The sequence below is a fragment of the Amaranthus tricolor genome, chromosome 3 (genome assembly GCF_026212465.1).
Source record: "Amaranthus tricolor cultivar Red isolate AtriRed21 chromosome 3, ASM2621246v1, whole genome shotgun sequence".
In the NCBI taxonomy this organism is placed as follows: Eukaryota; Viridiplantae; Streptophyta; class Magnoliopsida; order Caryophyllales; family Amaranthaceae; genus Amaranthus; species Amaranthus tricolor.
In genome coordinates, this window is record NC_080049.1 from 31,293,877 (window position 1) to 31,309,820 (window position 15,944).

At 32.0% G+C, this 15,944-nt stretch overlaps 2 protein-coding genes across 3 annotated transcripts; one reads left to right on the forward strand and one right to left on the reverse strand.

Annotated features, from left to right (window-relative positions):
* The first annotated feature begins 1,836 nt into the window (after nucleotides 1-1,836).
* Nucleotides 1,837-4,751, forward strand: LOC130809210 (cysteine-rich and transmembrane domain-containing protein WIH2-like). 2 transcript variants are annotated; one of them, XM_057674885.1, is made up of 3 exons: nucleotides 1,837-1,985; nucleotides 2,152-2,419; nucleotides 4,314-4,751. In XM_057674885.1, exons 1-3 carry the CDS (start codon nucleotides 1,943-1,945, stop codon nucleotides 4,360-4,362), a joined length of 360 nt encoding a protein of 119 aa, XP_057530868.1. In that variant the 5' UTR covers nucleotides 1,837-1,942; the 3' UTR covers nucleotides 4,363-4,751. The 2 variants fall into 2 exon arrangements, with proteins under 2 accessions (XP_057530868.1, XP_057530869.1); XM_057674886.1 differs by lacking the exon at nucleotides 1,837-1,985 and having other exon boundaries at nucleotides 2,118-2,419.
* A 309-nt stretch (nucleotides 4,752-5,060) lies between these two features.
* LOC130809209 (protein AUXIN SIGNALING F-BOX 2) lies at nucleotides 5,061-9,478 on the reverse strand. The gene is made up of 3 exons (XM_057674884.1): nucleotides 8,581-9,478; nucleotides 6,484-6,979; nucleotides 5,061-6,072 (listed from the first exon to the last, which is right to left on the reverse strand). Exons 1-3 carry the CDS (start codon nucleotides 9,030-9,032, stop codon nucleotides 5,299-5,301), a joined length of 1,722 nt encoding a protein of 573 aa, XP_057530867.1. The 5' UTR covers nucleotides 9,033-9,478; the 3' UTR covers nucleotides 5,061-5,298.
* Between the last annotated feature and the right edge of the window lie 6,466 nt (nucleotides 9,479-15,944).

The window sequence follows — 15,944 nt, forward strand, 5'->3', positions numbered from 1 at the left end:
TGGATGTTGCAGCATTGGTGAACCGGTTGTCGTATAAAACACTGAATGATACCACATATCTAAGGCTTCTAAAGACCTCTCCGATTTCTGAGTTTTCATTGCTTAGTTTTTTAGAGAGGAAATAGGGAGAAGGAAGCTTCAAAAGAGGAGATTACATACAATGGGGATAGTGAGGATAAAAGATTGAATTTTTAGAGGAAAAAGGGAGAAGGAACCTTCAAAAAAGATGAGGATTTTTTTGAAATGGAAAGAAAACGGTTTCGAATCCTTTTCAATTAGGTTAGTGATTCTAAGCTTTCTAGAGAAAAAACAATCCTAATTCTACATAAACTGTAGTTTGAAAAATAAAAATTAACGGATAATATGAAATTTAAGATTAAATTAAGTATTATTTTAAGCAGAAGTTTATGTTTATTCCCTTTGACTCCTAACAAACTGCGAGTAATTATTGTGTTTTAGATTAGTTAAAAAGCAAAAAGTTAACTCTGATAATAATTGTATTTTCTTACATCATGACCCTTGGCGAAGCCACAAGGGGCAAGACCATTCTTACGACTCTTTTCCTATTTAAGTTTGACCCTTATAGATTTGGTAATTACAAATTGCTAGTACTACTAGTAAAATGGTAGAAAATTGACATATTGACTTTTATTTCTTACTTCGGTCCCGACTATTGAGTAGACTGAGGGAGTCGGCGGTAGAAAGTGTGGTGTTAAAGCAAGTGTCAATAATCTTAATGATAACGTTAACTTTAAACATATAATCGAATATGTTTTGTCTTGTACTTTAAAGAGGGTCGATAAAGATGTGTCGAATATGGGTGGTTTAAGGTTTGGAACGGTTAATAAACGTTGCTTGATCAAAGCAAGAAAGAAAGAAGCAAATTGTGAGTGGCTCGACCAGCCGCTCGATCGAGTAGAGCCTAGCTCGACCGGTCGAGCGGTGTTGGCTCGATCGAGCAAGGTGTCCAGAACAAGTCAGTAGCTTCACTGGAAGCTCGCTCGACCGAGTGGTAGTGGCTCGGTCGAGCGGAAGTCCAACAGACTACATTGGATCTTGTTTTTGGTCAAAACTTAGTGACTATGCAATAATGTGGTGCATTACTCTATTGTTTATTGTAATGTTATTGTCATAGTTAATTAGGGGGTTAATTGGTATATTACATGTGAGTTTATAGTGATTTATGAGGGAATACTAAGAGTGATGAATACCTTGCCTATAAATAAGATTCATCACTCATAGTAACATTCATCACAAAAACACACATATTGTTGAGAGGGCTATTGCATTGTTAGAAACTTAAGAGTGTTCTTACTTTGCTTTAGCATTTGTGATCTTGAGAGATTGTTCTCAAGATAAGGGAACTTTATTATATTTGTAATTGTTAAAATCATTATAATAAACTATATTTGAGGGGGAGGTATTCAAAACACCTCATAAACACTTGTGTGCATCTTTTGCATTATATTTTTCATTTGTTTTTTTATTGTAAAAACCTCTTTAAAGCTTACATTTCATGTGGATTAGTAAAGTAGAGAGTCAATAATATTGACCAAGTACATACTTCATATTTAACCTATTCCTGAGCCTAACCCACCCGTGAACCATAATTGACATTAACATGACCCACAAAACCACAACCCACACAAAATCCTCAACTAAATAACAGCTACTCTTATGATAATTTGTATTAGTAAAAAAATTTCAATTTATACATATAAGATTCACATGACAAAATTATCTCATAATAAAACTGTCTCGAATTATCTGATCCGTCCCCACACATTAATCAAGCCTACACAGCACACGGGATGTCAATGTCGTCGTAGTCCACATTAAAACAGACTGGCTTTATTTTTGGAAGAAGTCCAAACTTCAAAAACCCATGAAAATTTCCCCCAAAAATAACAGAAGAGAAAGAGATTGAGGAAGATATCAAATTATGAGCTATCAACCAGTTCCCCCCAACACCTACCCTCCTCCAGGTAAATTCATCACCAATTCGTCAATATATTCAACTGATTTCTTTCCAATTTATCTTAATTTTCACTTTCAATCTTCAATTATTTTTCCCAATTTTTATGGGGTTTTTGGTTTGAATTCGATCATGTATGATCTTGTTGATATTTATGATGATGATTGATGAATCAGGTTATGGCACACAATATCCAGCACCTTCTGCACCACCACCACCAGGGTACCCTGGGTATGAAGGGTACCCTCCACCACAAGGATATGGAGGTGGAGGATATGGTCAACAACATCATAGACCAGGTGGGTATCAGGGTTACTTCAATGATGGGTACCCTCCACCACCTCCTCCTCCTCCTCCTCCTCAACCTTACCCACATACCCAGGTCTATCATTGTGAACATTACCATCGTCAAGAAGATGGGTGTTTCTCCTTTTTGAAAGGATGGTAAGTTTTCATCTACTAAAATGATAATCAAGACTTAATTGATGTGTGGTGCTGTAAATCTATAGTGCGTTTTTGTTTGATTTATGAATTGGGATTTATTTGTTGCTGTGCATTGAGATTGGATCCATTCATGGAGTGTAAAAGAGAATTACTTGTTAGTGTGATTTTTTGTTCTCTTGTGCACCGGCGGTTTGTAAGTGTATTGAAAAATTAGTCTAATTTCTGATCCTTATGGTTTGTTATACTTATGATCACTAAGTTCGGATTTGTGCCTTGATCATGAGGACTTAGGATTTATTTCTCTGTTGATTTTTCTCAAGGTGCCTTTATGTCTGAGTTATGGGTTGGTTTGGTTAATTGAATGATTGGCAAAATGGTGTTCTTCATTGAGTTCGTTGGTTCTATAATTAGATAATCAAGCCATTACGGAATGGTGTAGGAAGTATAGAATGGTAGAAGAAGACTCAAAATTGTGTGGGCTAGGTGAGGTAAATGAAATCTTGATTGAGCTTGAGTGACCTTTTACTTCAAATTCTAGGGAGCCACAACCCAGAAGTTCCTTTTCTGTGCCATTTTCTTGGTGGCTTTGAAGGTAGCTAAACATAATTGGAGTCCTTCCTGGACATTTTCACTATTCTTAGCCTTTCTTCATCATTCATAATCCTTTTACATTATCCTTCTAAATGGTGCCTTGTGGTGTATTTTTATATTTCTAACCCACAAACCCTTTGTATCACTCTTCACTAGTGTGGCCTTAACCAATGAAGCTTTCTCATAGTTAATACACATTTTAAAAAGTTCATTATGGACAATGCCAAAAGTCTAATCTCAAAAGATTGAGGTTGACTACATGACTAATGATCGATTCCAACGATCATCTACATGAATTTTCCTTCTCTTGTTTCGATTATCTACCATCCCAATAAATGTTTTTTCTCAACCTTTTATGCTCTAAACCTATGTGCCCTAGCTCATTGGATACCACACTTGGGAAATGTGGTGCATCGCTTCAGGTGACGACCTAGTTTACATAACTCACCCAAGTCCATTTTACACCACACCTGGTCATGGGGCATGCCCTTCTAGGTGACGACCTAGCAACTTTTGTATACTTTCCACTACACAAGCGCATTGCTATGTAGGAGATGCCCCTATGAGAATTGAATTTTGGTGCTTATAATCCAGGCTATTTTACTAGAGCATCACGCATAGCACAAACCTTTCTCCAAAACTGATAAAAGGAAAAAAACATGGCTAGTGGGAGAGAATATATAGATGAAGAATATGAGATAGTGCAAACCTTCCTCCAGACTTTTTGTTCCTGATCAGTCCTAAAGTTTATGTTTTGAGTGAGAAAGAACACATCTGGAATGTACAAGTTTGTTGCTTTTGTTACTTCACCAATTAAATTTCAATAACCTTGCTTTGCTTTGATGAAATAATCCATTACAACAGTTTTTGATGTCAATTGAACCCATAATATTTCTGCTGCTGCAACTTGTAGTATATCAAAAGATTTGATAGCAACCCATTATCCAATGCAACTCAAGTGGATGGGAAATTAGATTAAATTGACTTGAGTTGGAATTGAATTGGTGTGAATTAAACTGGATTCATTGATCATTGACCAACTCCATAAAAATGACTGCTTTAGCAGCTAAATTGATCACGGGACATTCCATTATTCCAATGCCATTATGTGGCTCTCACAAGACGGTTGGGGGGTCGGATTCACGCAACTTACAAAGAGGTTGTTTCCGATTGACCATAAATGTAATTCTTACATTTTGTTCTACATGGTGGATTAATTTCTTTTCATCACGAATCACAATAGACATAAGACTTGGATTTTCACAGGTGTAGTGCTCATCATATGCTCTTTACTTGTATGCAGTTTGGCTGCCCTCTGTTGCTGCTGTGTACTGGAAGAATGCTGCTTCTGAGTTGTCTTTGTCTGCTGGGTTCTTGCCGACTTTTGTAGCTTGAACGTCGTATCTGATTACGGGCAACTTCACCTATAAATCTTGATGGTTTGTCTCTGTCACCACATCCGCTGTCTAAAATTTGTGAACAAAGCCATTAAGTACAGGGATCTGTATATGTTGATTGTTGTGTTGTATAGGCTGTGCCTTAAGCTTGTTGGGTTATCTCAAAATCTATGTGTAACTTCTTGAAAAATGCTCCAATGATTTGTGCTTGAATGATATTTATGAATATATGCCAATATATTATTACCTTTCTGGACAAAAAATTTGTTAAATAGTTTCATTCAAAAACATCACCATTGTTAAATTTTGCTTGATACTGCTATTTTCATTCAAAAATCCTTTGTAGATGACTATGACTTAACAAAAAAAAATTTAGTTGACCGTCAAATTTAAGTTTTAACAGAATGTGCATTTTACACCCTCTATTTCTGTTATAGGAACCTCCTCACGTTAAGGTATGGACGTTAAGGAGGAATTGAAATTTAACGGTCAATTAACTTTTTTTCATTGTCATTCACCGAGAATTATATCACATAACATAATTTTTTTTCAAAAAAGTGCACAATATACATTAGTAACTTCTTATAATTTTTCCTAAAAAAACATTAACCATAGTATATGTATGAAATATGCATAGCAAATCCAATGGTTCAAGAACATTCCATTAAGTAGTTGTTAGTAATCCCCTAAAGAAAAAGACCTTAAAACAAAGAAAATACTAGGCCTCATCATGAAGATAATATAGCTTAATTTTACATGTCCATAAACCAGTTTGCCCAAAGAAACTCACAAGAAAAAGAAATAATTTGGCAAACTACAATTTAAAGCGTTCTAACAATACAAACTACCGAGTACAACAATAAAAAATTCATACAAAATACAAACTACAAACTACAATGTCCATACAAACTCCGGTGTATCTTTCCTTGGCCCAACCAGAGTTCGATAAAGATACATCTTCTCTACTTCCTTATTGTCGTCATTGAGATCGAAACCCCCTTGCTCATCCTCATCGATGATCTCGACGTTTAGTTGTGGCATCGTCCTTGCAACCAACTTGCAAGCCCCTAAGGTCACTCTACAAGACGACATCCAAAGGGATCGCATTGTTAAATACTTCCCCATGTCCGCCAGAAGTGCAGCATTTCCAAAGGGACAGTCCCGAATCTCTAACTTTCGAAGCTTATTGCACCCACTTAACACATTTATCATCGCAATATCCCTCTCTCCGGCAAATGCCACAGAAAGCATCTCTAATTGTTTAGCATAGTTACCGATATACAGGAAAACCTTGTCGGTCAAAAGCCCCGAGATAGATAACCGCCTCAAGTGCTTACACGATCGAACAATTGCCCCAAAACCCTCGTCTAAAGGTTCCCCGGTCACCGCATCCGGTTTTATTGGATCTAGGATACACAACCGAAATCGGATGAAATTTGGGCAGTTCTTTGCTACGGTTATTAATCCAGCGTTGGTCATTTGCTGGCAAAAGTACAGAATCGAATTGAGCTTGGGACAACCATTTGATATCGCAATAAGCCCTTCCTCGGTGACGGCAGCATCACCATGAGCGTATATATCAGACGGAAAAACTCTCAGCTCTTCCAATTCTTTGCAGGTATCGGCCACAAGGGCAAGCCCTTTGTCGCCAATGTAATCCAAAATCTACGAGATACAAAAACTAACATTAGAAAAGCTTTAAAGTGAATATCGAAAATACAAGAATGCCCTTTATTTCAATGGGGCCAAAGATTTATATTTCTTTAGTCTTGAATTATTATAGACTACCTTAAAATGACTTATTAAAAAATATACGTTTCGTATTCACATGAATTTTGATGTTTGCTACAGAAGGTCAATCGAAAACCACTTGGTTATCATTGACAAGGATAAGGTTTGCATACATCCGAGTGTTCGACCCCCCTCCCCCTAAACCCACATACGTGGAAGCCATTTTACGACATTGGGGAAATGGAATGTTATTTTTTTTCTGATAATTTATAGCGAACCTGTTTTAACTCGATACACAACTTAACAAAGTCATGTCAATATACAAACTAAGATAAGATAACATACCCACAAACGTTGGAGTTTCTTGCAATGAAGAATTAGTTGTGTTAGCTCAAAACCATAAATTCCCGGTGCATAGCTGAGGTTCAACGTAGTCAGGTTCGAGCAAAGTGGGTAAATTGCAGGAAGGCAGTGAGCAGCAACCTCCAAGAATCCCGATAAACTCTTAATTGATTCGCATTTAGAAATCGCTTCCTTCAGTTTATTGTATGTCTCAGACTTCGGATCATGAACGAAAGATCCCGTTCCCAAGTCTTCTAGTTGAGGTGCCTTAGAGAGGATCCTCTGAAGAGTCTCGAATGGAACGGCATGGTTAAGCCTGAGAGTCCTAAGGTTTGGACTCCTGGCTACTAGTCTCTCGAGAAGATCCAAGTTGACTTCACCCTTAAGGCATGCAAAATTAAGAGATACGAGTGATGTACAACTCTCGGGAAAACAACCAAGCCAACGCCCCTTCCTATCACTAACTTCGTTTTCCTGCAAGTCCAGCTCTTGCAGATACCTATATCACAACGAGCCAACACAACGTCAGCATAATCAATAATTTCTCACTTTGCTCAATGCAAATTTCGGTATTTAAACATCGCAATAACTTTATCTCAATCAAATTCGGCAAACGAAACCATGATTCCGTGAAAGCTTTCTTTCTTGTTGAGCCCTCTTGATGCATGATTTCACAAGTCTTGATTTGCTTGCATTTACAAGCTATGCTGAAAGCTCAACGCTGGCATGATTTTTTACACAAATGTAGAAGTTTTCATTTTAGAAAGTACACTAGATAAAGGTTCAACAAAGGCCGAATGTGTATTTTTAAAAAATATTGTTTCAATTTTTAAAATATAAATCAAACTCAAAAGGCTTCTATATTGATAGTATTTATGAAACATCCCTATACAAGAAACTTAGACTAAATGTGCTAGAGAAATTATTAAGAACGAAACTCAAAATACAACACAACAATCATCAAAAGTGTGACGGAAAATTCATTTCAACAAACTAATTCTTTTACCCCAACGCCATTAAGTGGCTCCCAACCAGGTGGGGTTTGGAATTCAAATGTCCACAACTTTACCCTAGTAAATCAAAAGCTTCTTTACAATTAACCCTTAATAGTAAACATCGTCTTTAGCAACATATAAATAAGCACACATGATTATTAAGCAAAATTCTACAGGTAAATTCATTTCAATAAAGTTTGAGGGTATATTCAACCTAAATAGAGGTCTAGAGAAGAGACAAAATCAGAATCAAAAGCCAATACTTTACAGCCATATAGAATGTCCCACTTCATTGGATTACCACACCACAAAAAGTCCCCAACTTTGGTTCCAAAAGTAGCTTTCAACATCTAACAACCAGAATTAAATAAAGAGCCCATTAAGCATATGCTCTCCTTAATTGCAAGGGAACACCTCAATAGTAGTTTAACAAACCAAATCAAATTACTCTAAGAAATAATCTTACTTAAGATGCTAAAGCATTTTTTCACCTTTTACATTAGTAATTAAACCAAAGTCAAACCCTTGTCATATTACTCCCTTTTTACAATCATACTTAGATCTTCATTTCCTTATTTGCCCCTCAACAAATCAAAAAAACTCATCTTGCCAACAATTTTTCCCATCTTAAATTACCAGAATTATGGGTTTGTCTAATGGTTAAAGTTCGATTCTCAATTGCAACTACAAGATCAATTTAGTGGATTCTCCTCAAAAAATCAAAATTATTAACTTCACACACAATTAGACATTTAAAGGAGCAAATAAACACACCCAAACACACTTTTAAACTTTTTTTTGGTGTAGATCAAAAGAGGTTCTGAGCATTTCAACATGTACGACTGCACAAGGCACCATATCATAATTTTCAAAAATTGCATAGGACCTTTAAAAAAATTTATCAATTTTTGCTCCACCCCTGGTGTAAATGGAGAACCACAAACAATAGACACCCAAACAAGATTGGATACCAGATCTAGAGCAACTAGATAAAGAAGTTGACTTCCAACAAAGTATTTAAGCTTCTAAAAGTCTCATACTTTACCAAACTCAAAAAAGAATACTCAAAAATACGACTAAAAATAAGATGGTTGAGAAAATATACCTACAATTGGAAGCAATAGCAGCAAGCCCATTAGTTGTGAACCCTTCACAACTAACTAAAATCAAAGACTTAAAATGGACAAAAGACTTAGACAAAAGCTCAAGACTTTCATCAGTAACAATCATTCTTTTCAATCTAAGTTCTTCAAATGAAGGGCAGTCCTTAGCAAGGGCCTTAATCCAAGGGTAAACATTACCTCCCCAATCATGAGGTACCAAATTAAAATCAGCAAAATGGGGTTTTCCTTTAAGGGTAAGTGCCCTTAACCTTGGAAACCTCCTTAATAATCTTTCAGGACTAATGGCATAGCAGTTTCCAATAAAAACTCTAGATCTGCTTTCTCTCTCTATTCTATACCATGTTTTGCACACCAATGAAGCTGAGTTTCTATCTTGATTTGTTGTGATAAAGTTGAAAATGTGCTCTAAAACTTCATCTGGGCAATAATTCATCCTCCCACCTCTAAAAAATAAAAATTTAATACCTAAAAATGCATTAAAAGGGATTGAAAGAGTGAAAAATTGGAAGTTTTTTTGTGAGTTTTGGCTAGAAAGTGAAATTTAGGGTCATCATCATCTTTGTAAATCAAAAGGTGATGATTGCATTAATTAGGGGAAAAAACATACTAGATCTTAAAGATCTAATAATTCGGCAAGTGGGAAAATAATGACCCAGATAAATTATATTCCTATCAACAAATTCAAAAGAAAAAAAAAGAAAAAAAAGAGAAAATGAAGTTTCTCTCTCTACTTTCTCTCTCTACTGTGAGAGTTTGAGAGTAAGAAGGGATGAGAGAAAAGTGAGATAGAGAAAGAAGAAAGGTGAGCTTAACCATAACGTAACTAACTATGGTTAAAAATGGTAGGAGAGTTAACTAGAGCTAAGAGTGATCGGACGGTGAAGCGTGGAAAGCGTGGAAAGCGAAAAGAGAATCATGACCGTTGAGATAATAAGGTCCAAATGCATAACATGCATGTGTCCTTATCACTTGTTTCTATGAGAAGGACTTCCTGCAACAATCAAAATTACATTAATAATTTTATTTTTTTATATAACGTGCATACTTTTTCTTTTTGATTAAATATTTTTATTTAATCAATATTTTTTTTACTTTGTACATTCTAATTTGCTTTAACATTTTTTTTCCCGCGTTTTAACGCATAAATTTAATTTTTAATATCTCTAATTATATATAATAAAAAATTATAAAAATTTGATATCTTTGTAATGAGACAAATTAAATAAGATCTTACTTGATTATGTTTCAACTTATAGATTAAAAATCAATCACAAATTAAAAGTGATAAATAAATAGCGTTATTTTCTTATACTGCAACTAATATGAAACGAAGAAAGTTGGATGAGTGAATGAAAGAGTCAGATAAAGAAATGATGAGAATCAAACTTAAGGGTAATTTAAAAAATTATACATATAATATTTGAGACATGGTTCATCCTTCTATTTCATTTTGTGTATCCACATTTTATCTTTCATTGTCGGTAAATAAAAGTGACATTAAAAATTAAAGATAAATTTAGTAGTTAAGAGTTTTTTTCTTTTACTATTTGTTCTTTACACGTGAAAGCACTTTAAGCTACTTCAAAAACTTTAAAAAAAAAAAAAAAAAAAGTGATATTTAAATTTTATTCATTAACAAACAAATTTTAAAATTCAAAATAGGCTCAATAATCTCTACAAATTAGTAAAGAATGAACTATTTTTCTAATAAAAAGTGAAAATCAAATCTTCATCACAAATTAAAACAAAAAAAATTAATGGCTTAAGCGTTACTCTCAATGACATATTCATGTAGTATAGTAGTACTATGACTATGTAAGCAAGAAGAACACCAATTTCTCCATTAGGCATTATTTCTTAGTATACTCCGATTTTGCCTCCATAAATTATTATTTCTTTTATTGTTTTTCACATGAATGATGAAACCTCTTTATAATATCTTAAATTTTATTTTGCTTACCTTAAACCTATAGCTAGTAGTTTACTAAACAATATAATTTTATTTATAAATTTATCATACTCTATTTATTACCCAGTTTCTTATTTTTTTAGTCTTTGCGCTATCCTCCATGAGAAATCTCAAAGGGACAAAAGAGTATATTAATTTGTTATACCCTGTTAAATACGCTACTTCTCTATATTAATGAATTAGCTATACCAATAGGTATAGTTAAATTTACTTTTGGTAAATAATTGATTTTTTTGGGATAATTAGACAAAATATTTGAATTATATTGCTAATATTATAAAAATAAAAATAGAAGTATACATGAAGGAGAACTAAAGAAAATAATAATGATGATTATTTTCAAATATAAAAATATTAAGAGTGTTTGGTGAAATAGTTTATTAGACTTATTTTAACACAAATAAGTGTAGATGAACAAACTATTTAATACTAGTGTTTGTAAATTTAGTTAAATTAAACAAGTACTTACGAATTAGTTATTATTAACAAGCTTATTTTACTATAGTATGTTTGATATTATCAATTTTTAACCAATTAATAACATTGACAAATTATTTTTATGCGAAAAAATTTATTAGGACGAGACTTATAGGATTTGAATTTTTTTTTTTATTTTTTTGATATTTTTGTAATTATTTATAGGCCATGGTGATTGATTAAGAATTTGAAGATTGAAGTAGATGTTTTCAATGTACCCCAAACTTCCGTTGAAATTTACAACTTGACCAAGTTTGTAAAAGAGATTTGGAATAGTGAAAACCTTAAGTCCTCAAAAGTCTAAAGCATTAATAAATTCATTAATTACTCATACTATAAAGATATGTCATTATGATACCCTGTCTTTGTCAGAGGATTTTAATACTTAATTTATTTATACGGAGTAATAGTAAAAAATAGCAAGTTAATTACTATTTATTTACTAGTAATTGAGTGTTTTGAGGTGGTTAATAATGTGATCATGAGCTATGACTAAGGCATCATTGGCTATACCAAACTTTTAGAAGTATTATTTTAAACCATGAACACTAACAACAACCCAGAAGGGAATCATTTGGACATATCTATAATTCTAACACTAACACTATTATGCTAAAATGATAGGTTAGTTTATAAGTCCTAAATTTTTACTTTCTTTTTTGTGTTAGAAATTTGATTTTTACTATTTATAAAAATGATTAATTTTTTTTTTTTACATTTAGGACTATATTTATCTACAGATAAATTTCAAAAAACGACTAATATTTAAATTTTTATGGAAGAAAAACAATATTGAAACTATAAAAAAGAACATAAGAGAAATGAAGATGAGTTGCTTTTTTTTAAGTTTTTTAACATTAAAATAATTTGTTTTGTTAAAATTTAAAAGACTTTTTTTTCCAAATTTTTTGCCCAAATTTGCATGCTTAAATGTTGAAAATAAAAAAACTTTGTATTACACAACATATGATATTTATATTTTCAACTTTATTGCAATTATTGTAATTAATTTATGTTATATTACTCCCTCCCATTCCTTCTAGATGTCTCATTTAATTTTGACATATTTATTAATGTATTATTTTAATTTTAAATATTTTTAATTGTGTTTGAATACAAATTATGAAAAGTAGATATTAATAAAATTTACAATAAGACAAATAAAAAAATCCTACTTGAAACAAGATTTTACTTAATTATACTTTAATTTATAAATTAAAAACAAATCACATAATAAGAGTAATTGATGAATAGTGAAAAAGGAACGTGACATTTAAACAGAATATAAGGGATTATTTCTTTTGCACAATGCAACGATCCAAAAAGCAAAAAATAAACATTTCCCCAAATCAAAACATGGCAATAAATTTTTCAAGCTCACGGCTAATCTCTTCGATCTTCGTTAGCAAGTTTGTGGCTTATTTCTGTAACTAAGATCACCTCATCTGATTCACTAGTAAGTTAGAATCAGGTACTAAACTTTAAAGTTCATTTTTTATATTTTTGAACTGATTGATTTTAATGATGATTGCTTTTGCTTCCATTATTGATTTCTTTGAATTTCTCTTCCTTTGTCATGCTTGTTCGTGTTCATACTCTGTTTTTCTACTTTCTTTTACACCTCTTTTTACCATTGTTGAGTCCAAAACCTCCCCTTTGATCACCATGCATGACCATAGAAAGAAGAACAAGATCACATACTCCGTCCTTTTAACAAATGATGAGATTTTCCCCAATTTCCAAACCCTAACATCTAAATTTCATGGATGAGACTTTGATTGACAATGCAGGTAATCAAAATGTCTGCTCAATGTTGTGTTATCTTTGTCATGATAATATTGCCAATCTTCGATTCCTGCCATTTTAATTTTTCTCGAGTGAATTAAGAATCGAGTATAACAAGCACAACGAAAAAATCAGATGAATGACAAACACAACAAACTACAAATATGAAGTTACCAAAGTAATGTCATTAGAACGAGCGTAGGATTAAGATCCATCTTTTTAGCTAACATGCTCAAATACATTAAATCTTCACCGTCTTAAGTAGAAATCTTAAATTTAAATTGTTAATAAAAAATAAAGCCAGATTAACCAAAAAGGCTACGAATCAAGGAGAGCGAGAAGCAAAACAAAACTATTTTTATGTAATTGTTATTTATAATGCATCAATATTTAAAAATATTGTAACAGAATTCCCTTCAAAAAGACTTAAATCAAATTTTCCCTCCAAAACAGAAATTCAAAAAAAGAATTGTAAAAAACAAAATATCTAACAATTTTTTTCCATGAAAATCATCCAGAAAACTTTGATCTATAACTATGAATCGGTATCCTAAATAGAAATACAACTATCATCATCATCATCATCATCGTCGTCGTCACCAGCATTAAAATCTGGGTTATGAACTGTCTTCTTCTTCTTGGGTTCTTTTGGGGACTCTTCCATGGTTAGACTACCTGAGTTTCTCTTCATAATGGTAGGACTCTTTTTCTTGGGTTCTTTAGAGGATTCTTCCTTGCTTAGATGAAAGACGACTTTTGGTATTCGGACTGTTATTCTTGGGCTTTTTGGAGGAGTCTTCGATGCTTGTCTGACTGGTGTTTCTCTTGATAATGGTTGTACTCTTGTTGTTGGTTCTTCGCAGGACTCTTCCATGGTTGTCTCACTGGGATTTCTCTTGATACTGGTAGGACTCTTCTCGGGTTCGCTGGGATCTTTATTGTCCGCCATTGATGATTGATGGTCAATTTTGAGGTTTGCCTTCTGAAGAGAGACAGAGGTTTTTGTTAGGAGTTAAGATAGGAGGAGCGCTAGGTGGGAAATAAGAATCAATTCATGAGTCACGGCTTCGATTAAAAAATAATACTTATTCTAATTGAAATTAAATTTGATTTTTAATTAATTATTATTTAATTAAAATGAAGCTAAGTATGAAACGCATTTTGTAATATTTTTAAAAAATAACTATTAATCGATATATTGCAAGTATTTTGTAGAGAAAATAAAATTCCTTTATAAAAGCATTTAAAAACTATAATGGTGTGTTTGGATATAGATATTCATTTAGAAATCTGAAAGTAAACAAATATAGTGTTTGGCAAAGCTTAAAATTAATAATTTTGGATTTGATTCAAATCCAAGGCTTATTGTAAAACAGCATACAACTTAAAAATTGAAAATAACATCTAAAAGAGCTGTCATTTAAAATTATTTTAGCTTCATTTTTTTTCTCCCTTGTAAATTTTTTTTGAGTAACTATGTCATTTTCTATATTCCCACCTAATATCATGGCTTGATTATAAGAAACATAGTAATTTATGACTAAATGAATTTTAAAATTTTAATTTTACCGAACAAAAAAATTGAATTATAAATTCAAATTTAGAAATTTAAAATTAAATTTTAGATTTTATATTGAAATCCATAAATCTAAACGCTACCTAAAGTGATTTCTAAAAAGAGACAATAGTCTCCAAAAAGGTAGAATAAAATTATGGCCAAAAACTAACTAAACACGTCCTTCAATTAAACACTAACGTCCCATTTACTTTTTGGACATTATTAATGTCTTATTTTTAATTTGTATTTTATTATTAATCTACAAGTTAAAACATAGTCATGTGGGATTTTGTTTGATTCGTCTCAATGCAAAATTATTCATATCAACTTTGATCTTTTATGAGTCGAGTGACTTTTTAATCGTGTTTTTTTTTATGGTATGAGTTGTCGTCTTTTTTTTTTTATAACCTTAATCATAATTTTCTATGAGTAGAATATACTAAATACGATGATGATGAACTGATACAAAGCTTAATGAGATATCAAATAGCTTGTGGTGGTTATTAATTTTAAGAAGTCTACCTAAATAAAATCCTCTCTTCATTCCCCCAAAGTAGTGCCTAGCCTAGCTAGTTAAATTAGGTGAAAGTGTATTTTTATTTTTATTTTAGGTTATTGATTAGATTGAGGGATGAAAAGAGATTAGCGAATTCAATTATATTTCTCTTGACTTGAGAAAATTCTAACTAAAACAAAATCTAACATAAATGGAGCTTGCACCGTCTACGGTGCTTAAATAATATCTTAATAAGAAGACAATGGTTGACAACACATTGGTCTAAAACACGTTGAGGATTGTTTTATAAACCTTAAATATATATCGCAAAATATTGCTTGTAGCTATTAAGAGCTCCAATTTATAAGGACTCAATTTAATGTTTGTCTCATCATACTTTACAAAACCTTTACAAAATATTCAAAACGAGTTTACTATTAATATTCTGAAAAATTTTCTCACTGAAAACTTAAATATTGCAAAATTAATGAGTATTGTTATATACATACTCCCTATGGTTTTTTTTGTCTACTTTAAGAGAGAGGAATTTAAATTAGATTTTTAAAGTATATATTGTAAATAAAATATATTCATGTGAGATCTTGTTATATTTGTCTTAGTAAAGATTTTAATATATAATTTTTTATGATTCATACTTAATGATATTAAAGTTTAAAATTTGCTAAAAAATACGTACAAACAAAAAGAAACGGAAAAAATATTTTCTACTAAAGAAATCTAATATTAAAACTATAATGATGACAAGCTCAAAAAAAGATTCACTACTAAAACACCATAAATACATGTTATATAACATATTATCAGGTTATGTCGTTATGATAAATACAAGAAGAATGAAGAGGAGAAAAGAACAAGCTGATCATAAAGATCATAAGATCAGAAGGAAGTTTTGCAATAATTTCTAATTGAATGAATTTACAAATCTACAATGCAAGTATGCAACAATATTTGAATCAAAATTATAACAGAATTTCCCTCCAAAACATTACTCATAACATAAATTTTCAAAAGAATTGTAAAAATAGAATATCTATCAACT